Here is a 25,080-nt window from a genome sequence, read left to right on the forward strand (position 1 = left end):
TCAATTCATTCATATTCCTCTCTAAGTTATCCATTCTTGTTATCATTTCCTCAAATCTTTTTTCAAGGTTCTTAGTTTCTTTGAATTGATTTAGAACATGTTCTTTTAGCTCACAGAAGTTTCTCATTACCCATTTTCTGAAGTCTGATTCCATCATTTCGTCACAGTCATTCTCCATCCAGCTTTGTTCTCTTGCTGGTGAGGTGGTGAGGAGTTTTGGTCCTTTGTAGAAGGCGAGGTGTTCTGGTTTCGGGTGTTTTTCTCCTTATTGCGCTGGTTTCTTCCCATCTTTGTGGATTTATCCACTTGTCGTCTTAGTTGCTGACTTTTTGATTGGGTCTCTGAATGGATGCCCAGATTGTTGATGATGAGGCATTTCTGTTACTTAGTTTTCCTTCTACCAGTCTAGCCCCTCCGCTGTACAACTGCTGAGGTTCACTCCAGGCCCTGCTTGTCTGGGGTACACCTGTAGCAGCTGCAGAACAGTGAGGGATGCTACCAGTTTCTTCTGCTGCTATCTTTGTCCCAGAATGATGCCTGCCTAACGTCAGTCTGATCAATCCTTTTTGAGGTGACTCTGGATATACAGGGGTCAGAGAGCTGCTTGAGTAGATGGTCTGTACTTTATAGGACCTCAACTGCTGAGCTGTGAGCTCTGTTGTTCATTCAGGGCTGTTAGGCTGCTATGTTTATGTCTGCTGCAGCAGAACTCTTAAAACCCTTTTTTTTCCTCAGATGCTCTGTCTTGGGGAGTTGGGGCTTTCTTTATGAGTGTCCTTTGAACTATCCTGCCCAGCTAGGAGGCAGTCTAGTCACTATTTGCCTGCTGAGGCTCTGCCCTGCTGATGTGGGGTCTGCCCTGTTGCTGTGGGCTCTGCCCCGCAGCCGCGAGCTCCACCACAGGCTCTGCCCTGTGGCAGAGTCTCTCTGTTATGGTGGGTTGCCTCAGCAACAGCAGGGTCAGCAATGGGAGTGTACCTCAGTAGGGGAGGATTGCCTCGGTAATGGCAGACGCCCCTCCCTCACCGAGCTGCACTGTCCTGCGTTCAGCTGTGCCTGCAGTGAAACTCTCCACCCAGAGCGTTTCAAATTGCCGTTTTGTTTGTTTCTGTGGGGGTGAAACCCACCAAGCCTGCTCACCTGGCTCCCTGCCTCAGAGTGCCTTTTTTTGTTTTAAGTTTAATGGATGGCTCTCTCCCAGGTGTTTCTGTCACCCCTGTTGGGGCACCAGGATCTGTGTGATTTCCCACGCAGTGACCCACTGTGCTGGCTCAAACGCTACTTCCCAGGAATCTCCTGGTCTGGCTCACTGTCCAAGTCCCATTTAATCAGATGGATATGCTAATCTGCCCTCCCAAATCTCAGATTGCAAGTTTCGCAGGGCACCCGGACCAGTTTGTTTTGTGTGGAGTGTTGCGGAGTGCCGCTGCGCTGCAGCGCCGGCCGAAGCAGCCACAGCAGCCAAAATGGCTGCACTTGTGTCCCGTGTCTCTCCTACACCTTGGAATTTCCCCGTTCTGTGGACAACAAAGATCTGTCTGGAAATGCAGCTTTGACTCACCCTCTGCCCATTCACTGAGAGCTGCGATCCTGAGTTGTTCTTACCACGCCATCTTTAATCCTCCCCTCCCATCTTCATGCCACATTTTCTTTATTGAGTCTATCATTGATGGGCATTTGGGTTGGTTCCAAGTCTTTGCTATTTTAAATAGTGCTGCAATAAACATACATGTGCATGTGTCTTTATAGTAAAATGATATATAGTCCTTTGGATACATACTCAGTAATGGGATTGCTGGGTAAAATGGTATTTCTGGTTTAGATCCTTGAGGAATCACCACACCATCTTCCACAATGATTTAACTAATTTACACTCCCACCACCAGTGCAAAAGCATTTCAATTTCTCCACAGCCTCACCAGTATCTGTTGTCTCCTGACTTTTTAATGATTGCCATTCTAACGGGCATGAGATGGCATCTCATTGTGGTTTTGATTTGCATTTCTCTAATGACCAGTGATGATGAGCTTTTTTTCATATGTTTGTTGGCCACATAAACGTCTTCTTTTAAGAAGTGTCTGTTTATATTCTTCACTCACTTTTTGATGGGGCTGTTTTTTTTCTTGTAAATTTGTTTAAGTTCCTTGTAGATTCTGGATATTAGACCTTTGTCAAACAGATCGCAAAAATTTTCTCCTGTTCTGTAGGCTGCTTGTTTACTCTGATGATAGTTTCTTTTGCCATGCAGAAGCTCTTTAGTTTAATTATATCCCTTTTGTTGAAATTGCTTTTGGTGTTTTAGTCATGAAAAAGACACCAGTCCCAGTGGGATGAACTGGGTACTTCAGTGGAAAACGCAGAAATCACCCACCTTTTGTGTTGGTCTTGCTGGGAGCCGTAGACAGGAGCTGTTGTTATTTGGCCACCTTGCCAGATCTCCCTAGTTTTGGGTTTTATATTTAAGTCTTTGATCTATCTTGAGTTAATGTTTGTATAAGGTGTAAAGAAGGGGTCCAGAATTTACAGCTGAATTCTACCAGAGATACGAAGAGGAGCTGACACTCTTTTTTTTTAAACTACTTCAAACAATTGAAAGGGAGGGACTCCTCCATAACTCATTTTATGAGTCCAATATTAACCTGATACCAAAGGCAGAAAGAGATACGACTGAAAAAGAAAACTTCAGACCAATATCCTGATGAACATCAATGCAAAAATTCTCAATAAAATGCTGGTAAGCCTGAATACAGCAGCATATCAAAAAACTTATCCACCACAGTCAAGTTGGCTTCATCCCCAGGATGCAAGTCTGGCTCAGCATACCCAAATCAATAAATGTAATTTATTTAAGTTCTGGGATACATGTGCAGAATGTGCAGGTAACAATAAACGTAATTCATTTATCGATTACACTAAAAACAAAATCACATAATTATCTCAATAGATGCAAAAATGGCCTTTGATAAAATTCAAAAACTCATGTTAAAAACTCTCAGTAAACTAGTTATTGAAGAAACAGACCTCAAAATAATAAAAGCTATTTATGACAAACCTACAGCCAATAGCATACTAAATGGGCAAAAGTTGGAAGCATTCCCCTTGAAAACTGGCACAATATAAGGATGCCCTCTCTCACTACTCCAATTCAACATAGTATTGGAAGTTTTGGCTGGGACAATCAGGCAAGAGAAAGAAATAAGTGTATTCAAATAGGAAGAGAAGAAGCCAAATTGTCTTTGTTCACAAATTACATAATCCTATATCTAGAAAACCCCAGTCTCAACCCAAAAAATTCTTAACTTGATAAGGAACTCCAGCAAAGTCTCAGGATTAAAAAATCTATATGCAAAAGTCACAAGCATTCCTATACACCAAAAACAGACAAGCACCAATTCAAATTTTCAATGAACTCCCATTAACAATTGCTATAAAGAGAATAAAATACCTAGAAATACAGCTAACAAGAGAAGTGAAAGACCTTTTCAAGGAGAACTACAAACCACTGCTCAAGGAAATCAGAGAGGACACAAACAAATGGAAAAACATTACATGCTCACGGATAGGAAGAACTAATATTGTGAAAATGGCCATATTGCCCAAAGTAATGTATCAATTCAATGCCATTTCCATTAAACCACCATTGACATTTTACACAGAATCAGAAGAAACTGGCCAAAGCAATTTACAGATTCAATGCTATTCCTCTCAAACTACCAACATCATTCTTCACAGAACTAGAAAAAAACTATCTTGAAATTTATATGGAAAAACAACAACAACGACAACAAAAATAGCTTATATAGCCAAGACAATCCTAAGTAAAAGAACAAAGCTGGAGGCATCATACGACCTGACTTCAAACTATACTGCAAGGCTGCAGTAACCCAAACAGCATGATACTAGTACAAAAGCAACCACATAGACCAATGGAACAAAATAGGTAACTCCGAAATAAGACAACACATCTACAACCATCCAATCTTTGACAAATCTGATAAGAGCAAGCAATGGGGAAAGAATCCCATATTTAATAAATGGTGCTGGGAGAACTGGCTATCCACATGCAAAAACAGTAAATACTACTTTTTGATATTAATTTGTATCCTGAAACTTTACTAAATTTATTTATCAGTCCTAACAGTGTTTTGGTAAGATCTTTATGTTTTTCTATAAAAGGGTTATGTCTTCCACAAAAAGAAACAGTTCAACTTCCTCCTTTCCAACTTGAATGCCCTTTATTTATTTCTCTTGCCTGATTTCTCAGGCTAGGACTTTCAATACTATGTTAAATAAGAGTGGTGAAACTGAGCAACTTTGTCTTGTTCCAGTTCTTAGAAGAAAAGCCTTCACCTTTACCCTGTTCAGTAAGATGTTAGTTGTGGATCTGTTATAAACAACCTTTATTATGTTGAGATATATTTCTTATATACCAAATTTATTAACAGTTTTTATAATCAGGAAGGAATGTTGAATTTTATCTAATATTTTTTCTGCCTCTATTGAGATGATTGTATGATTTTTGTTTATTCCATTGATGTGTTGTGTGACATTTATTTGTGTATGTAAAGACATCCTTGCCTTCCTGGGACAAATCCCACTGGATCATGGTGTATTATTATTTTGATATGTTGTTGGATTCTGGCTGCTGGCATCTTTTGGGAAATGTTTCTGTTTATGGTCATCTGAGATACTGGCCTACAGTTTTGTTGTTGATGTTGTTGTTGTTGTGTCCTTATGTGGTTTGGATATCAGGGTTACGTTGGCCTAATGATTCAGGGAGTATTCCCTTCCTTTTAATTTTTTAGAATACTTTGAGAAGGATTGGTACTAATCCATCTTTTTTTAATTGCATTCTGGTATTGGGGTACATGTGAAGAACATGCAAGATTGCTGCACAGGTACACACGTGGCAGTGTGATTTGCTGCCTTCCTCCCCTTCACCTATATCTGGCATTTCTAACCATGCTATCTCCCCAACCCCGGCTGTCCCTCCCCTATTTTCCACCAACAGACCCCAGTGTGTAGTGCACCCCTCCCTGTGTCTATGTGTTCTCATTGTTCATCACCCGCCTATGAGTGAGAATATGTGGTGTTTGACTATTTTTTCTTGTGTCACTTTGCTGAGAATGATGGTTTCCAGGTTCATCCATTCCATACAAAGGACACGAACTCATTGTTTTTTATGGCTGCATAATATTCCATGGTGTATATGTGCCACATTTTCCCTGTCCAATCTATCATCGATGGGCATGTGGGTTGGTTCCAGGTCTTTGCTATTGTTAACAGTGTTGCAATGAACATTTGTGTGCATGTGTCCTTATAGTAGAACCATTTATAGTCCTTTGGATATATACCCAGTAATGGGATTGTTGGGTCAAATGGAAATTCTATTTCTAGGTCCTTGAGGAATAGCCACACTGTCTTCCACAATGGTTGAACTAATTTACACTCCCAACAACAGTGTAAAAGTGTTCCTATTTCTCCACATCCTCCCCAGCATCTGTTGTCTCCAGCTTTCTTAATGATCGCCATTCTAACTGGTGTGAGATGGTATCTCAATGTAGTTTTGATTTGCATTTCTCTAATGACCAGTGATGATGAGCATTTTTTCACATTTTTTGGCCTCATGCATGTCTTCTTTTGTAAGGTGTCTCTTCATAACCTTTGCCCAATTTTGAATGGGCTCGTTTATTTTTTTCTTGTAAATCTGTTTTAGTTATTTATAAATTCTGGATATCAGCCCTTTGTCAGATGAGTAAACTGCAAAAAATGTTTTCCCATTCTGTTGGTTGCTGATTCACTCTAATGACTGTTTCCTTTGCCATGCAGAAGCTGTGGAGTTTGATTAGGTCCCATTTGTCTATTTAGGCTTTTGTTGCCAATACTTTTGGTGTTTTCATCATGAAGTCCTTGCCTACGCCTGCATCCGGAGTGGTTTTGCCTAGATTTTCCTCTAGGGTTTTTATGGTGTTAGGTCTTATGTTTAAGTCTTTAATCCATCTGGAGTTAATTTTAGTTTAAGGTGTCAGGAAGGGGTCCAGTTTCTGCTTTCTGCACATGGCTAGCCAGTTTTCCCAACACCATTTATTAAGCAGGGAATCCTTTCCCCATTGCTTGTTTCTGTCAGGTTTGTCAAAGATAGGATGGTTGTAGATATATTGTGCTGCCTCCGATGCCTCTGTTCTGTTCCCTTGGTCTATATCTCTGTTTTGGTACCAGTACCATGCTGTTTTGATTACTGTAGCCTTGTAGTATAGTTTGAAGTCTGGTAGTGTGATGCCTCCTGCTGTGTTCTTTTTGCTTAGAATTGACTTGGCTATGCAGGCTGTCTTTTGGTTCCATATGAAGTTTAAGGTGGTTTTTTCCAGTTCTGTGAAGAAGGTCATTGGTAGCTTGATGGGGATAGCATTGAATCTGTAAATTACTTTGGGCAGTATGGCCATTTTCATGATATCAATTCTTCCTAACCATGAACATGGAATGTTTCTCTATCTGTTTGTGTCCTGTTTTATTTCATTGAGCAGTGGTTTGTAGTTCTTTTTGAAGAGGTCCTTTACATTCCTTGTTAGTTGTATTCCTAGGTATTTTGCTCTTTTTGTAGCAATTGTGAATGGCAGTTTTTTCTTGATTTGGCTCTCTTTAAGTCTGCTATTAGTGTATAGAAATGCTTATGATTTCTGCACATTGATTTTGTATCCCGAGAATTTGCTGAAGTTACTTATCAGTTTCAGGAGTTTTTGGGCTGAGATGATGGAGTCTTCTAGATATACTATCATGTCCTCTGCAAGTAGAGACAGTTTGGCTTCCTCCTTTCCTATTTGAATACCCTTTCTTTCTTTTTCTTGCCTGATTGCTCTGGCTAGAACTTCCGGTACTATGTTGAATAGGAGTGGTAAGAGAGGGCATCCCTGTCTAGTGCCACAAAGGGAATGCTTCCAGTTTTTGCCCATTCAGTATGATACTGGCTGTTGGTTTTTCATAAATAGCTTTTATTATTTTGAGATACGTTCTGTCAATACCGAGTTTATTGAGGGTTTTTAGCATAAAAGGCAGTTGAATTTTTTCAAAGGCCTTCTCTGCGCCAATTGAGATCATCATGTGGTTTTTGTTTTTGGTTCTGTTTATGTGGTGAATTACGTTTATAGACTTGCGTATGTTGAACCAGCCTTGCATCCCTGTGATGAATTCTACTTGATCATGGAGGATAAGCTTTTTGATGTGATGTTGCAATCGGCTTGCCAGTATTTTATTGAAGATTTTTGCATCTATGTTCATCATGAATATTGGCCTGAAGTTTTCTTTTCTTGTTGAGTCTCTGCCGGGTTTTGGTATCAGGATGATTTTCGTCTCATAAAATGATTTGGGAAGGATTCCCTCTTTTTGGATTATTTGGAATAGTTTCAGAAAGAATGGTACCAGCTCCTCTTTGTATGTCTGGTTGAATTTGGCTGTGAAGGCATCTGGACCTGAGCTTTTTTGGGGTGGTAGGCTCTTAATTGCTGCCTCAACTTCAGACTTTGTTATTGGTCTATTCAGGGTTTCGACTTCTTCCTGTTTTAGGCTTGGGAGGATGCAAGTGTTCAAGAATTTATCCATTTCTTCAAGGTTTACTAGTTTATGTGCATAGAGTTGTTTGTAATAATCTTTGATGAAGTTTGAATTTCTGTGGAATTTGTGGTGATATCCCCTTTATCATTTTTTATTGCCTCTATTTGGTTATTCTCTCTTTTCTTTTATATTTATTTGGCTAGTGGTCCATCTATTTTGTTGATCTTTTAAAAAAAAACCAGCTCCTGGATTTATTGATGTTTTGAAGGGTTTTTTGTTTCTCTATCTCCTTCAGTTCTGCTCTGATCTTAGTTATTTCTTGTCTTCTGCTAGGTTTTGAGTTTATTTATCTTGCTCCTCTAGCTCTTTCAATTTTGACGATTGGGTGTCAATTTTAGATCTTTCTTTGGTTTTTATCTGGGCGCTTATTGCTCTATATTTTCCCTAGAGACTGCTTTAAATGTGTCCAAGAGATTCTGGTATGTTGTGTCTTCGTTCTCATTGGTTTCAAAGATCATCTTTATTTCTGCCTTCATTTCATTGTTTATCCAGTCAACATTCAAGAGCCAGTTGTTCATTTTCCATGAAGCTGTACGGTTCTGAGTTAGTTTCTGAATTCTGAGTTCTAAGTTGATTGCACCATAGTCCGAGTGACTGTTTGTTATGATTTCTGTTCTTTTGCATTTGCTGAGGAGTGATTTACTTCTAATTATGTGTTCAATTTTAGAGTAGGTGTGATGTGGTACTGAGAAGAATTTATCTTCTGTGGATTTGGGATGGAGAGTTCTGTAAATTTCTATTAGGTTTGCTTGTTCCAGGTCTCAGTTCAAGTCCTGGATATCCTTGGTAATTTTCTGTCTGGTTCACCTAATATTGACAATAGGGTTTTTAAGTCTCTGACTATTATTGTGTGGGAGTCTAAGTCTCTTTGTAAGTCATTTAGAACTTGCCTTATGTATCTGGGTGCTCCTGTGTTGGGTGCATATATATTTAGGATTGTTAGCTCTTCTTGTTGCATCGATCCTTCTACCATTATATAATGTCCTTCTTTGTCTCTTTTGATCTTTGTTGCTTTAAAGTCTATTTTATCAGAGATGAGAATTGCAACTCCTGCTTTTTTTGCTCTCCATTTGCTTCATAAATCTTACTCCATTCCTTTATTTTGAGCCTTTGTGTATCCTTGCATGTGAGATGGGATTCCTGGCTACAGCACACTGATGGGTTTGGCTTTTTATCTAATTTGCCAGTCTGTGTCTTTTGATTGGGGTATTTAGTCCGTTTGCACTTAGAGTTATTATTGGTATGTGTGAATTTGATACTGCAATTTTTATGGTAGCTGGCTGTTTTGCCCATTAGTTGATGCAGATTCTTCATTGTGTTGATGCTCTTTACCATGTGGTATGTTTTTGGAGTGGCTGATACTGGTTGTTCCTTTCTATGTGTAGTGCCTCTTTCAGGAGCTCTTGTAAAGCAGGCCTGGTGGTGACAAAATCTCTGAGTACTTGCTTGTTCACAAAGGATTATATTTTTCCTTCACTTATAAAGTTCAGTTTGGCTTGATATGAAATTCTAGGTTGAAAGTTTTTTTCTTAAGGCTGGGCACGGTGTGTCATGCCTCTAATCCCAGCACTTTGGGAGGCCAAGGCAGGTGGATCACGAGGTCAAGAGATAGAGACCACCCTGGTCAACATGATGAAACCCCATCTCCACTAAAAATACAATAAATTAGCTGGTCATGGTAGTATGTACCTGTAATCCCAGCTACTCAGGAGGCTGAGGCAGGAGAATTGCCTGAACCCAGGAGGCAGAGGTTCTGGTGAGCCGAGATCACGTTGTTGCACTCCAGCCTGGTTAACAAGAGCAAAACTTTATCTCAAAAAAAAAAAAAAGTTATTTTCTTTAAGGATGTTCAATATTGGCTCTCACTCTCTTCTGACTTGTAGGTTTTCTGCTGAGAGATCTGCTGTGAGTCTGATGGGCTTCCCTTTGTGGGTAACCTGACCTTTCTCTCTGCCTGTCCTTAGCATTTTCTCCTTCATTTCAACCCTGGTTAATCTAATTATGTGCCTTGCAGTTGCTCTTCTTCAGGAATATCTTTGTGGTGTTCTCTGTATTTCCTGGACTTGAATATTGGCCTGCTTTGCTAGGTTGGGGAAGCTTTCCTGGATAATATCCTGAAGAGTATTTCCCAGCTTGTATTCATTCTCTCCATCTAATTCAGGTACACCTATCAAACGTAGGTTAGGTCTTTTCACATAGTCCCATATTTCTTGGAGACTTTGTTCATTTCTTTTCATCGTTTTTTTTTTCTCTAATCTTGCCTTCTGGTTTTATTTCATTGAGTTGATCTTCGATCTCTGATACCCTTTCTTCTGCTTGGTCAGTTCTGCTGTTGAAACTTGTGCATGCTTCATGAAGTTCTTATGTTGTGTTTTTCAGCTCCATCAGTTCACTTATATTCCTCTCTAAGTTGTCCATTCTAGTTAGCATTTTGTCAAATCTTTTTTCAAGGTTCTCAATTTGTTTTGCATTGGGTTAGAACATGTTCTTTTAGCTCACAGAAGTTTCTTATTACCCACCTTCTGAAGCCTGATTCTGTCATTTCATCACACTCATTCTCCATCCAGCCTTGTTCCCTTGCTGGTGAGGAGTTGTGATCCCTTGTAGGAGGAGAGGTGTTCTGGTTTAGGGTGTTTTCATTCTCTTTGTGCTGCTTTCTTCCCATCTTTGTGGATTTATCCGCCTGTCATCTTTGTAGTTGCTGACTTTCAGATTGGGTCTCTGAGTGGACGTCTAGTTTGTTGATGATGAAGTTATTTCTGTTTCTTAGTTTTCTTTCTAACAGTCTGGCCTCTCTGCTGTAGGACTGCTGAAGTCCACTCTGGGCCCTGCTTGCCTTGGGATCACCTGCAGCAGCTGCAGAACAGTAAGGGTTGCTACCAGTTTCTTCTGCTGCTATTTTTGTCCAAGAAGGATACCCGCCAAATTTCAGTCTGATCTCTCCTTTATGAGCTGACTCTTTGGATATATGGGGGTCAGGGAGGTGCTTGAGGAGACAGTATGTCCTTTATAGGAGCTCAATTGCTGAGCTGTGAGCTCTGTTGTTCATTCAGAGCTGCTAGGCAGGTACGTTTAAGTCTGCTGCAGCAGAACTCATAAATTCCCTTTTTTTTTCCCAGTTGGTACTAATTCGTCTTTAGAGATTTGGTAGAATTAAGTGATGAAGCCATTCAATCCTGGATTCTTCTTTGTTTGAATTCTTTTTATTACTGATTGAATCTCATTACTTTTTATTGGGCTGTTCAGCCTTTCTATTTCTTTATGGTTGAATCTTGGTACGTTGTTTGTATCCAGGAATTTATCTATTTACTCTAAATTTTTAAATTCATTGGTTTATAGCCATTCATAGCAGTCTCTAATGATCCTTCATATTTCTGTGGTATCTGTTGTGATACCTCCCTTTTCATTTCTGATTTTCTTTATTTCGGTCTTCTCTGTTTTTTTCTTAGTCTCCTAAATGTTTGTTGATTTGTTTATCTTTTAAAAAAATCAATTTTTTATTTTGTTGATCTTTTGTATTTTTCTGGCTTTAATTTTCTTATTTATCTTATCTTTATTATTTCTTTTTCTTTACTAATTTGGGGTTTAGTTTGTTCTTGCTTTTCCAGTTCCTTGAGATACACTATTGGGTTATTTATTCACATAGAATAATTTTTCTATACCTCCACTTTAAGTCTATTTGAATCTTTCTAGTTTTTTAATGTAGGCATTTATTGCCATACATTATATGGCATATGTCTCCTAATATTGCTTTTGCTGTGCCCCATAGGTTTTAATATGTTGTGTTCCTGTTTTCACTTATTTTTAAAATTTTTTAAATTTTATTCTTAATTTCTTCCTTCATCCATTGGTTGTTCAGAAGCATATTGTTTATTTTTAACTATACATATATTTGTATAGTTTTCAAAGTTCTTCTTTGTGTTGATATATTTTTGTTCCATTGTGATCTAAGAAAATAATTACAATGATTTTTATTTTTATAAAGTTGTTGAAACCTGTTTTGTGTCTATTATTGGTCATTCCTGGAGACCGTTTTATGTGCTGATAAAAAGAATATGCATTCTGTAGCTGTTGAGTGAAATGTTCTGTAACTCTGTTAGGTCCATTTTGTCTAAGGTGCCATTTAAAATTCATGTTTCTTTGTTGATTATCTGTCTACATAATCTGTCCAATGCTGAGAAAAGGTGTTAAAGTCTTTAAATATTATTGTATTGGGGTTTATCTCTCTCTTTAGATCTAATAATATTTGCTATATGTAACTGGACAATCCAATGTTGGGTGCAGAGACATTTACAAATACTATATTCTCTTGCTGAATTGATTCCTTTATTATTCTATAATGTCCTTCTTTGTCTCTTTTCACAGCTTTTAACTCGAAGTCTATTTTGTGAAATATAAAGATAGCTACTCCCACTCATTTTTTATTTTCATTTGCATGTAATACTTTTTCCACCCCTTTATTTTCAGTCTGTTTGTCTTTACATGTGAGGTGAGTTTCTTGCAGACAGCTTACATTTGAGTCTTTTTATAAGTCCATTCGACCAGTCTATATCTTTTAAATGTCCAATTTAATCCATTTACATTTAAGATTGTTACTAGTAGGTGAAGACTTACTCCTGTCCTTTTATTGATTTTTTTCTGGTTATTTTATATATTATTTGTTCTTTGTTTCCTCTAATATTGTTTTTTTTGTGATTAGATGATTTTCTGTAGTGAAAAGTTTAATGCCTTTTTATTTCTCTTTTGGGAATTACTTCTAACAGTGGGTTTTGTAGTCTCTTATGTTTCCATGATGTTGGTTCTTGTCTTTTCACTTCCAGGTGTAAGACTCCCTTGAGCATTTTTTGTAAAGCCTGTCTAGTGGTGATGAACTCCCTTAGTTTTTGCTTGTCTAAAAAATTTTATTATTTCTTTATTTCTTTTCCTTTTAACTTTTATTTTAGGTTTGGGGGTACATGTGAAAGTTTGTTACATAGGTAAACATGTGTTACGGTAGTTTGTTGTACATATTATTTTATTACCCAGTTATTAAGCTCTGTATTTAAGTAATCTTTTCTGCTGTTCTCCCTCCTCTCACCCTCCTTCCTCAAGTAGAACCCCGTGTCTGTTGTTTCCTTCCTTGTATTTGTAAGCTCTTATTATTTAGCTCCAACTTATAAGTGAGAGCATGCAGTATTTGGTTTTCTATTCCTGTGTTAGTTTGCTAAGGATAATAGCCCCAGATTTCATTCATGTTCCTACAAAAGGCATGATCTTACTCTTTTTATGGCTGCATAGTATTCCATGGTGTATATTTGTCACACTTTCTTTATACAATCAGTTATTGATGGACATTTAGGTTAATACCATGTATTTGCCATTTGCTGACTAGTGCTGCAATGAACATTTGTGTGCACATGTCTTTATGGTAGAATGATTTATATTTCTCAGGTATATACACAGTAATGGGATTCCTGGGTTGAATGGTAGTTCAGCTTTTAGCTCCTTGAGGAATAGCCTATTGCTTTCCACAATGGTTGAAATAACTTACACTCCCACCAATGTATACAAGTGTTTCCTTTTCTCTGTAACCTAGCCAGTATCTCTCTCTCTCTCACTCTCTCTCTTTCTCTCTCTCTCTGCACCACCCCATATATATATATACACACACACACACACACACACACATATATATATATATATACACACACACACATATATATATGTGTGTGTAATTATACTTCAGGTTCTGGGGTATATGTGCAGATCATACAGGAGTGTTGCATAGGTACATACCTGGCAATGTGGTTTGCTGCCTCCATCCCCCCGTCAGCGATATTTGGCATTTCTCCCCATGTTATCACTCCCCAACCTCCCTGCCCCCACTGTTTCTCCCATAGTCCCCCCAACAGACCCCAGTGTGTGATGCTCCACTCCCTGTGTCCATGTGTTCTCATTGTTCAACATCCACCGATGAGTGAGAACATGCGGTGTTTGATTTTCTGTCCTTGTGTCAGTTTGCTGAGAATGATGGTTTCCAGATTCATCCATGTCCCTACAAAGGACACGAACTCATCATTTTTTATGGCTGCATAGTATTTCATGGTGTAGATGTACCACATTTTCCTTGTCCAGTCTATCATCAATGGGCATTTGGGTTGGTTCCAGGTCTTTGTTATTGCACACAGTGCAGCAATGAACATATGTGTGTATGTGTCTTTTTAATAGAATGATTTGTAATCCTTTGGATATATACGCAGTAATTGGATTGCTGGGTCAAATGGAATTTCTATTCTTAGATCCTTGAGAAATCGCCACACTGTCTTCCACAATGGTTGAACTAATTTACACTCCTACCAACAGTGTAAAAATGTTCCTATTTCTCCACATCCTCTCCAGCATCTGTTGTCTCCAGATTTTTTAATGATTGCCATTCTAACTGACATGAAATAGTATCTCAATGTGGCTTTGATTTGCATTTCTCTAATGACCAGTGATGATGAGCATTTTTTCATATGTTTGTTGGCCTCATGTATGTCTTCTTTTGAAGAGTGTCTGCTCATGTCCTTCGCCCATGATTAAATAGGTTTTTTTGTTTTTTTGGTTCTTGTCTTTTCACTTCCAGGTGTAAGACTCCCTTGAGCATTTTTTGTAAAGCCTGTCTAGTGGTGATGAACTCCCTTAGTTTTTGCTTGTCTAAAAAATTTTATTTTTTCTTTATTTCTTTTCCTTTTAACTTTTATTTTAGGTTTCAGGGTACATGTGAAAGTTTTTTACATAGGTAAACATGTGTTACGGTAGTTTGTTGTACATATTATTTTATTACCCAGTTATTAAGCTCAGTATTTAAGTAATCTTTTCTGCTGTTCTCCCTCCTCTCACCCTCCTTCCTCAAGTAGACACCCGTGTCTGTTGTTTCCTTCTTTGTATTTGTAAATCTGTTTTAGTTCTTTGTAGATTCTGGATATTAGTCCTTTGTCAGATGGGTAGATTGTAAAAAAATTTCCCATTCTGTTGGTCGCCAGTTTACTTTAATGATTGTTTCTTTTGCTGTACAGAAGCTCTGGAGTTTAATTAGATCCCATTTGTCATTTTGGCTTTTGTCGCCAATGCTTTTGGTGTTTTAATCATAAAGTTCTTGCCTATGCCTATGTCCTGAATGGTTTTGCCTAGATTTTCTTCTAGGGTTTTTATAGTGTTAGGTTTTATGTTTAAGTCTTTAATTCATCTGGAGTTAATTTTAGTATAAGGTGTCAGAAAGGGGTCCAGTTTCTGTTTTCTGCACATGGCTAGCCAGTTATCCCAACACCACTTATTAAACAGGAAATCCTTTCCCCATTTCTTGTTTCTGTCAGGTTTGTCAAAGATCAGATGGTTGCAGATGTGTGGCATTGCCTTCGTGGCTTCTGTTCTGTTACATTGGTCTATATCTCTGTTTTGGTATCAGTATTATGCTGTTTTGATTACTGTAGCCTTGTAGTATAGTTTGAAGTCAGGTAGCATGATGCCTCCAGCTTTGTTCTTGTTGCTTAGGATTGTATTGGCTAGATAGGCTCTCTTTTGCTTCCATATAAAATTTAAGGTTGTTTTTTCCAGTTCTGTGAAGAGGGTCATAAGTAGCTTTATGGGGATAGCGTTGAATCTATAAATTACTTTAGGCAGTATATCCATTTTCACAATATTGATTCTTCCTAATCATGAGCATGGAATGTTTTTCAAATTGTTTGTGTTCTCTCTTATTTCCTTGAGCAGTGGTTCATGGTTCTCCTTGAATATGTCCTTTACATTTTTTGTTAGCTGTATTCCTAGGTATTTTATTCTCTTTGTAGCAATTGTGAATGGGTGTTCACTCTTGATTTGGCTCTCTTTTAGTCTGTTATTGGTGTATAGGAATGCTTGTGATTTCTGCACACTGATTTTTGTATCCTGAGACTTTGCTGAAGTTGCTTATCAGTTTAAGGGATTTGGGGCTGAGACGATGGGGTCTTCTAAACATACAATCATGTCATCTGCAAATAGAGACAATTTGACTTCCTCCTTTCCTAATTGAATGTCCTTTATTTCTTTTTCTTGCCTGATTGCTCTGGCTAGAACTTCCAGTACTATATTGAATAGAAGTGGTGAGAGAGGGCATCCTTGTCTAGTGCCAGATTTCAAAGGGAATGCTTCCAGTTTTTGCCCATTCAGTATGATATTGGCTGTTGGTTTGTCCTAAATACCTTTTATTATTTTGAGATACTTTCCACTGATACCTGGTTTATTGAGAGTTTTTAGCATAAAGCCTGTTGAATTTTGTCAAGGCCTTCTCTGCATCAATTGAGATAATCATGTGGTTTTTGTCTTTGATTCTGTTTATGTGGTGAATTATGTTTACTGACTTGCATATGTTGAACCAGCCTTGCATCCCCGGGATGAATCCTACTTGATCATGGTGGATAAGCTTTTTGATGTGATGTTGCAATTAGTTTGCCAGCATTTTATTGAAGATTTTTGCATCTATGTTCATCATAGATATTGGCTTGAAATTTTCTTTTTTGTTGAGTCTTTACAGTTTTTGGTATCAGGATAACGTTGGTCTCATAAATGATTTGGAAAGGATTCCCTCGTTTTTGATTGGAATAGTTTCAGGAGTGGTACCAGCTCTTCTTTGTATGTCTGGTAGAATTTGGCTGTGAACCCATCTGGACCTGGACTTTTTTGGTTGGTAGACTATTATTTGATACCTCAACTTCAGCCCTTGATATTGGTCTGTTCAGGGTTTCAACTTCTTCCTGGTTTAGGCTTGGGAGGATGCAAGTGTCCAGGAATTTATCTATTTCTTCCAGGTTTACTGGTTTATGTGCATAGAGTTGTTTGTAGTAATTTCTGATGGTAGCTTTTATTTTTTGTATATATTTTAGTAATAGCCATTCTGACTGGTATGAGATGATATCTCATTCTGGTTTTGATTTGCATTTCTCCAATGACCAGTGATACTGAGCTTTTTTTTATATGCTTGTTAGCTACATGTATGTGTCCTTTTGAAAATTTTCTGTTCATATCCTTTGCCCACTTTTTAATTAGATTTTTTTTCTCTTATAAGTTTTTTAAGTTTCTTATAGATGCTGGATATTAGACTTTGTCAGATGCATAGCTTGTGAATATTTTCTTTCATTTTGTAAGTTGTCTGTTTACTTTGTTGATAGTTTCCTTTGCTGTGCAGAAGCTCTTCAGTTTAATTAGATTCCACTTGTCAATTTTTGCTTTTGTTGTAATTGCTTTTGGGGTCTTTGTCACAAAATCTTTGCCTATTCCTATGACCAGGATGCTATTCCCTAGGTTATAGTTTTGGGGTTTACATTTAAGCCTTTAATTTATCTTGAGTTTATTTTTGTGTATGGTGTAAGGAAGACGTTCAGTTTCAATCTTCTGCATATGACTAGTCAGTTATCCAAGTACTATTTATTGAATAGAGATCCTTTTCCCCATTGCTTGTTTTTGTCAACTTTGTCAAAGATCAGATGGTCATAGGTTTGCATCCTTATTTCTGGGCATTCTATTCTATTCCATTGGTCTGTGCACCTGTCTTTGTACAAGTATCATGCTTTTTTTTTTTTAATACTGCAGACTTGTAGTATAGTTTAAAGGTGGTAACATGATGCCTTCAGCTGTGTTCTTTTTGCTTAGAATTGCCTTGGCTACTTGGGCTCTTTTTGTGATTCTATATGACTTTTAAAATAGTTCTGTGAAGAACGATGATGGTAGTTTGATAGGAATAACATTGAATCTGTAAATTGCTTTTGCCAGTGTAGACATCTTAATGATATTGATTATTCCTATCCATGAGCATGGGATGTTATTTTATTTGTTTGTGTCTTCTCTGATTTCTTTGAGCAGTGTTTTGTAATTCTCATTGTAGAGATCTTTCACCTCCTGGGTTAGCTGTATTCCTCAGTATTTTATTCTTTTTGTGACAATTGTAAATGGTATTGGCTTTCTGATTTGGCTCTTGGTTTAGTTGTTGGTAGTGTATAGGAATGCCAGTGATTTTTGTACATTGATTTTGTGTCCTGCAACTTTGCTGAAGTTGTTTATCAGCTGGAGGAGCACTAGGACCAAGGGTATTGAATTTTTTAGATATAGAATTATGTCATCTGCAAACAGATAGTTTGACTTCCTTTCTCCTTACTTGAATTCCCTTTATTGATTTTTCTTGCCTGATTTCAAGATAATGGAATTCTCTTGGTTAAGACTTCCAATACTATGTTGAATAAAAGTGGTAAGAGAAGGCATTCTTGTCTGGTGCTGTTTTTCAAGGGGAATGCTTCCAGTTTTTGCCCATTCAATATAATGTTGCCTGTGGCTTTGTCAAAGATGGCTCTTATTATTTTGAGCTATGTTCCTTCAATAGCTAGTTTATAGAGAGTTTTTAAGATGAAGGGGTGTTGAATTTTATCAAAAGCTTTTTCTGCATCTATTGAGATAATTATGTAATTTTTTGTCTTTGTTTTTTTTATTTGATGAATCACATTCATTAATTTGCATAGTTGAACCAACCTTGCATCTCAGCAATGAAGTCTACTTCATCATAGCGGATTAGCTTTTTGATGTGCTGCTGGATTTAGTTTGCAATTATTTTGTTGGGAATTTTTTGCATTGATGTCTATTGAACATGTTGGTCTGAAGTTTTCTCTTTGTTGTGTCTTTGCCAGGTTTTGGTATCAGAATGATGCTGGCTTCTTAGAATGAGTTCTGAAGGAGTTTCTCTTACTCATTTTTTTGGAAATTTTTCTGTAGGGATGGTTCCAGCTCTTCTTTGTACTTCTGGTAGAATTTTGCTGTGAATCTATCAGGTCCCAGGTTTTTTTTTTTTTTTTTGCTTTGTAGGTTATGTGTTACTGATTCGTTTTCAGAGCTTGTAATTGGTCTGTTCAGAAAAGTAATTTCTTCCTGGCTCAGTTTTGGAAGGGTGTATTTGTCCAGGAATTTATCCATCTCTTCTAAGTTTTCTGTTATTTGTGTGCACAGGTGCTCTTAGTAATTTCTGATGGTTGTTTTTATTTCTGTGGTGTCAGTTATAACATTCCCTTTATGTTTTCTAATTGTGTTTATTTGGATCTTCTCTCTTTTCTTCTTTATTAGTCTAGCTAGTGGCCTATTTATTTTATTATTTTTCCAAAAGCCAACTCCTGGATTTGCTGATCTTTTGAATGGCTTTTTTGTGTCTTGATTTTCTTGAGTTCAGCTCTGATTTTTGTATTTCTCATCTTTGGTGAGCTTTGGGGTTGATTTGTTCTTGCTTCTCTAATTATTTCAGTTGTGAAGTTAGGTTAATTTGAGATCTTTCCAATGTTCTGATGTGGGCATTTAATGCTATGAATTCCTCTTAACACTAACTTAGCTGTGTCCCAGAGATTCTGGTATATTGTATCTTTGTTCTCATTATTTTTAAAGAACTTCTTGATTTCTGCCTTAATTTCATGATTTACTTAAAAGTAATTCAGAACCACATTATTTAATTTCCATGTGATTTCATGGCTTTGAGTAATTTTTATAGTCTTGACTTCTATTTTTATTGTGTTGTTGTTTAAGAGTGTCTTTGGTATGATTTTGGTTCTTTTAAATTTGTTGAAGATTGTTTTATGTCCAATTATGTGGTCCATTTTAGAGTATGTGCCCTGTGGCAATGAAAAGAATGTATATTCTGTTGGTATTGGATGGAGATTTCTGAAAGGTCTATCAGATCCATTTGGCCCAATGTTGAGTTTAGGTCCTAAATATCATTGTTAATTTTTTGTCTCAATGATCTCTCTAATACTGTCAGTGGAGTGTTGCAGTCTCTTAATATTATTGGGCCAGGAACGGTGGCTCATACCTGTAATCCTAGCACTTTGGGAGGCCAAGGTGGGTGGATCACGAGGTCAGGAGTTTGAGCCTAGCCTGGCCAAGATGATGAAACCCTGTCTCTACTAAAATCACAAAAATTAGCTGGGCATGGTGGTGCATGCCTGTAATCTCAGCTACTCAGGAGGCTGAGGCAGAAGAATCACTTGAACCTGGGAGGCAGAGGTTGTAGTGAGCCAAGATTGTGCCACTGCACATCAGCCTGGGCAACAGAGCAAGACTCCATCTCAAAAAAATATATATTATTGTGTGGGAGATTATGTCTTTTTGCAGGTGTCTGAGAACTTGCTGTATGAATCTGTGTGCTTTTGTGTTGGGCACATATATATTTAGGAAAGTTAGGCCTTCTTCTTGAATTCCACCCTTTACTATTATGTAATGTCCTTCTTTGTCTTTTTGATCTTTGTTAGTTTGAAATCTGTTTTGTCGTAAATTAGGAGACAACTCCTGCTTTTTTCTGTTTTCCATTTACTTGATGGATTTTCCTGCATATCTTTATTTTCAGCCTATGAGTGTCATTGCTTGTAAGATAGGTCTCTTGAAGACAGCACACCATTGCATCTTACTTTTTTATCCAGCTTGCCACTCTGTCCCTTTTAAGTGGGGCATTCAGCCCATTTACATTCAAGGTTAGTATAGATGTGTGTGGATTTGATCCTATCATTGTGCTGTTAGCTGATTATCATGTTGGCTCGTTTGTGTAGTTGATTTACAATGACACTGGTCTGTATGTTTAAATGTGTTTTTGTATTAGCTAGTAGTGGTGTTTCCTTTCTATATTTAGTGTTCCTTTCAAGGTCTCTTGTAAGGTAACCCTGGTGGTAATGAAGTCTCTCAGCATTTACTTATCTGAAAAGGATCTTATTTCTCCTTCACTTAGGAGGCTTAGTTTGGCTGGATATGAAATTCTTGGTTGAAGATTATTTTTCTTTAAGAATGTTGAATATAGGCCCCCAGTCTCTTCTGGCTTGCGGGGTTTCAGCAGAGAGGTCCTCTATTAGCCTCATGGGGTTCCCTTTGTAAGTGACCTGACCTTTATCTCTATCTGCTTTTAACATTCTTTCTTTCATTTGGACCTTGGAAAATCTGGTGATTGTGTCTTGGGGATGACCTTCTTGTGTAGAATCTTGCAGGAATTCTCCGTATTTCCTGAATTTGGCTGTTGGCCTTGCTAGCAAGGTTGGGGAAGTTTTCATAGATAATATCCTAAAATATGTTTTCCAAGTTGTTTGCTTTCTCCCCTTCCCTTTCAGGAATGCCAGTGATTCACAAATTTGGCCTCTTTACATAATCTCATATTTCTTTCTTTCTTTTTTTTTGAGATGGAGTTTCACTCTTGTTGCCCAGGCTGGAGTGCAGTGGCATGATCTCAGCTCACTGCAACTTCCACTTCCCAGGTTCAAGTGATTCTCCTGCCTCAGCCTACTGGGTAGCTGAGACTATAGGCATGTGCCACCATCCCAGGCTAATTTTGCATTTTTAGTAGAGACAGGTTTCACCATGTAGGCCAGGCTTGTCTCAAACTCCTGATCTCAGGTGATCCACCCGCCTCAGCCTCCCAAAGTGCTGAGGTTACAGGCATGAGCCACCACACCCAGTCATAATCCTATATTTCTCAGAAGTCTTGTTCATTCGTTTTTATTTTTTCTTTAATTTTGTCTGACTGTCTTATTTCAGAGAACCAGTGTTTAAGTTCTGAGAGTCTTTCCTCAGCTTGGTTTATTCTGGTGTCAATACTTATGATTACATTGTAAAATTCTTCTATTGTGCTTTTCAGTTCTTTTTTATACCAGCTATTTTGTCCTTCAGCTCCTGTATTGCTTTATTGTGATTTTTACTTTTCCTGGATTGGGTTTTGCCATCCTCCTGAATCTTGATAATCTTTGTTCCTATCCATAGTCTAAATTATATTTCTATCATTCCAGCCATTTCAGCCTGAATAAAAACTCCTGTTGGAGAACTGATTTGGTCATTGGGAGGACATACCACACTCTGGCCTTTTGCGTTACTACAGTTCTTGCATTGGTTCTTTCTCATCCTTGCCTGTGTGTCTTCCTTTAACTGCAGTATAGACTGAGTACAATCACTAGACTTCTCTTCTGGATGTTTGCACCAGACTGAGGCTTTGTGCAGGGCCTTTATTTGAAGTTAACTTCTTGTCTCTGATTTTAAAGGGATGTTTGTTAGTGAGGTATTTTTAATGATGTTTGGGGTGTGATCCAGCAGGTGGCACTTAGGCTTCTTGGTCAGTTGGTAGACTCTTGCTCAGTTGAGTGGCTCCCGGTTTCCACACAGTTGCAGCATTTTATTTCTCAATTATCTGAAACTCTGAGTTCCTCTCCTGCTTCAGTGCTGGCTGTAGATTGTGATTTGGCACTCCTGAGCTGCCCACTGCCACTCTGGGGTGATCTCAGTACTTATGTTTCTTCCCCACCTACGAGGCAGCAGAGGAAGAGCTCTTAGTAAAGGCTGTGGCCAAAGGTCACTTGCTTGTCTCCTGGGGGATCCACCCCAAAGAGATGCAGGTGAGCAATCACTCAGTGCAATCAGCCCAGGATGGAGGGTCTGTGCTGTGGGCCCAAGCCCTGTCTGGTGATGGACAGTGAGGGGAGGGGTGGGATCCATGAGAGATGAACTGGGAATCCTTTCCTTCATTTCTGAAAAATATTTTTACTGGGAATAATATTCTTGACTGGAAATTTTTTCTATTCACTTGGAAAAATCAAAGCACTTTGAAAATATCAACCCATTCTCTCCTGGCCTATAAGGTTTCTGCTGAGAAATCTGCTGCTAATCTAATAGTTGAACAGACATTCCCTTACATGTAACTTGATGCTTTTCTCTTGCTGCTTTCAAAATTCTTTGTCTTTTGCTTTTGACAAATTAAATATAATGTGCCTTGGGACCAGCTTGGGTGGAATCTATTTAGCATTCTTTGACCTTCCTGAACCTGGACGTCTGTCTCTCTCCCAAGATTTGGGCAGTTATTTGATATTATTTGATTTAAATAGGTTTCCCTCACATTTTCTCTCAGTTCTTCTGCAATGCTCATAGTATGGACTTAATGACGTCCATAAATCCTGTAATCTTTCTTCATTCTTTCTAATTCTTTCTTCTTTTTTGATCTGCCTGTGTTATTTCAAAGGACATGTCCTTAAGTTCAGAAATTTTTTCTTCTGCTTAGTCTAGTCTATTGTTGAATCTTTCAATTGTATGTTTATTTCATTCATTGAATTATTTGGCTCGAGGATTTGTTTGGTTCTTTTTTATATCTATCTTTTTCTTAAATTTCTTAATTAAATCATGAACTGTTTTCCTTATTTAATTGAATTGTCTATCTGCATTCTTTGTACCTCACTAGGATTCCTTAATATTATTTTAAATTCTTTTAGGGGGGGCCATTCCATATATTTCCTTGTAATTGGGGTCTGTTACTGGGCTTTCTGCATTACTTCCTATAATTTTCTTCTCAATGTGTGTGTGTGTATTACTAATTATTTTTCTAGAGTCCAACAGGACATATCTGAATGTCATGTGGGACATGGGACAATTCACTGTGTGCCTCGGCAATGAACTGTAGGATGTCTAGCCTCCCTAAACTGTTGACCAGGAACAACACCCCAACAATTTTTCACACACAAAAAAATTATTTTTACAAATTTCCAAGACACTCTCTGGGAGTCAGTGTCACTTTTTTTTTTGGAAACTCTACCTTAGATCTATAAAAATCATCCCTGAAGGCCATGCTAACATTGAGTATGTGTGGATTCCAGGGTCATCACCCATAAAGAGTCAAAGTATGGACCAGTCATACTGGGTGTCCTGTTACCTCTCACACCTGGACAACTCCTAATGCCATCCTAAAAATCTAGTGAAAACGAGCTAGTGTTAATATCCATGACAAAGGCAAAAAAGACAAAACACCCTCTGATCTTTTTTTCTTGGTTAGTATTATCTTCAGTGACAGTAACTTGTTGTATGTCACCCACCAAGCACCACGCTCTGGTTTAATATTGTCATCTTAATCCTCTTGACAACCCTATAAAGAGGAATTTTTATTCCCAATTTAGAGATGAGAAAACTGGGGCTTAGACATTTGGCTGCCCCAACTTCAAAAACTATTAGTCTTCTCTGATTCCTTGGCAATCCACCCGGTCCACCGAAGACCGCCAGTCCTTTTAAGACCTCGCGCCCCCTCCCCTCGACTCCCAGGGTAGAATGGGCAACCTGATTGGAGGTGCTTGAAGAAAGGGAAAGTGGTCTAAGAAAGGCCTAATAAGGAACCAGCTGTCAGCTCAACTCCGCCCCCTACTCCTCTGCTCGGGGCGTTGCCCAGGGAGGGAGTCCACCTCCAAACGCTGCAGCGGCTGTGTCTTTCTACTTTCATTTTACTTGCTGGTGGCCCGGACTTCGAGACGTTCTGAACCCCACTATCCCTCCCTCTACAGCAGCGCATTCCTCTTGGCCCAGCTTCCAAAGCTCTTGGCCACCCCGTCATCCCTGCAGGCCCTACAGCCGCGGATCCAGGAAACCCTCTACCCGCAGCCCAGCTACTAAGTTTACAATCCCCTGGGCTCTTGGCTCCAGGGTGCGTGTTTCCGCCCCGTGGTGGCTGTGCGGACGTCCCCACTTGCCGCGCAGGAGCGCTCGGTTCCTCTCCCCATTCCGGAGCGCCGCAGCTGGGGCTCGCGGAACTAGTCTTCGTTTCCTTGGCAACGCAGTACACAAGTGCTAGCCCTAGAAGCTCGCGATGTGCTTCAGCAAAGCGGGTGAGGAGGGCTGCGGAGGAGCCTGGAGTAGAGGGTTGGTAGGGGGAAGGGTGGAGACGCTGGGAAAGATGAAGGGGGAGGAAGTGCAGTTCGCCCCACTCTGTGGAGTTTGGCGTGGTTTTGTAAGTGCACGGTTGGGCCCTGTCCTCTGTTCAGTCTCCCCGGACGCGCTCACATAGACCCAGGTGCTGATCCTCACGTGGAGCCTCTCCTCTTTTTAATTTTAGACACTGCGGATAACTACTGTTTTGGAACATGTCAACAGAGGAAACTTTTTCCTCACTGCCATCCCCCAAATTTGATTGGGAACAAGTTTGTTCCTCTTAGGGGATCACCCCACCGAGGGCCTGGGTGTTACTTACCAGAAGTGAGTATTCACCTCTCCTTGGGTGGGTCTTAGTTCCCCGGCTATTGACGGCTAGCCAAGTTCGTAAAAGGAAAAACTCTATGGGACTTGAGATCTTCAGAGCCCCAACGTAAGAAAGCGCTCTGTTCTTCTGCAAGCAGCTGTTTAAGCCAGATTAAAGGACCATTGCTCCCTGCCATGCACCTCCGCTAAAAGCAAGCGCTAGCTTCACATAATCCCTGCTCCATCCTCACCTCCAAAGGCCTGTGAGCCAATGCCAGTTCCCCTCCCATTCCTCCAAACCTCAGGCCGAAAGCTGCATTAGCTTAAGTTCAGCTCTGTGGGGCTTCGAAGACTGGATTCATCTGAATATATGGCAGTGTCCTTTATTCTACCTATCCAGCCACACCCCTCTACAAAGTTACCTGTATTACTTGTGTAATTCTATGGTCTTGAGTCAAGATAAGAAAGTGTAATCCCTCGCATGGAAGATTC

At 38.9% G+C, this 25,080-nt stretch overlaps 1 protein-coding gene across 2 annotated transcripts in view; it reads left to right on the forward strand.

Moving 5' to 3' along the window:
* The window catches only part of CIMAP3 (ciliary microtubule associated protein 3), a 40,480-nt gene that overhangs the window by 7,909 nt on the left and 7,491 nt on the right, over window positions 1-25,080 (forward strand). The window contains exons 1-2 of one of the 2 annotated variants that reach the window (XM_002751217.7): window positions 23,848-24,239; window positions 24,467-24,606. In XM_002751217.7, coding sequence (XP_002751263.1) covers window positions 24,221-24,239; window positions 24,467-24,606 — 159 coding nt within the window. In that variant the 5' untranslated portion in view covers window positions 23,848-24,220. Of the gene's footprint in view, window positions 1-23,847; window positions 24,240-24,466; window positions 24,607-25,080 lie in introns of those variants that run through there. The other variant, XM_035252455.3, reaches the window with a different exon arrangement.

The sequence above is a fragment of the Callithrix jacchus genome, chromosome 7 (assembly GCF_049354715.1).
Source record: "Callithrix jacchus isolate 240 chromosome 7, calJac240_pri, whole genome shotgun sequence".
Taxonomy (NCBI): domain Eukaryota; kingdom Metazoa; phylum Chordata; class Mammalia; order Primates; family Cebidae; genus Callithrix; species Callithrix jacchus.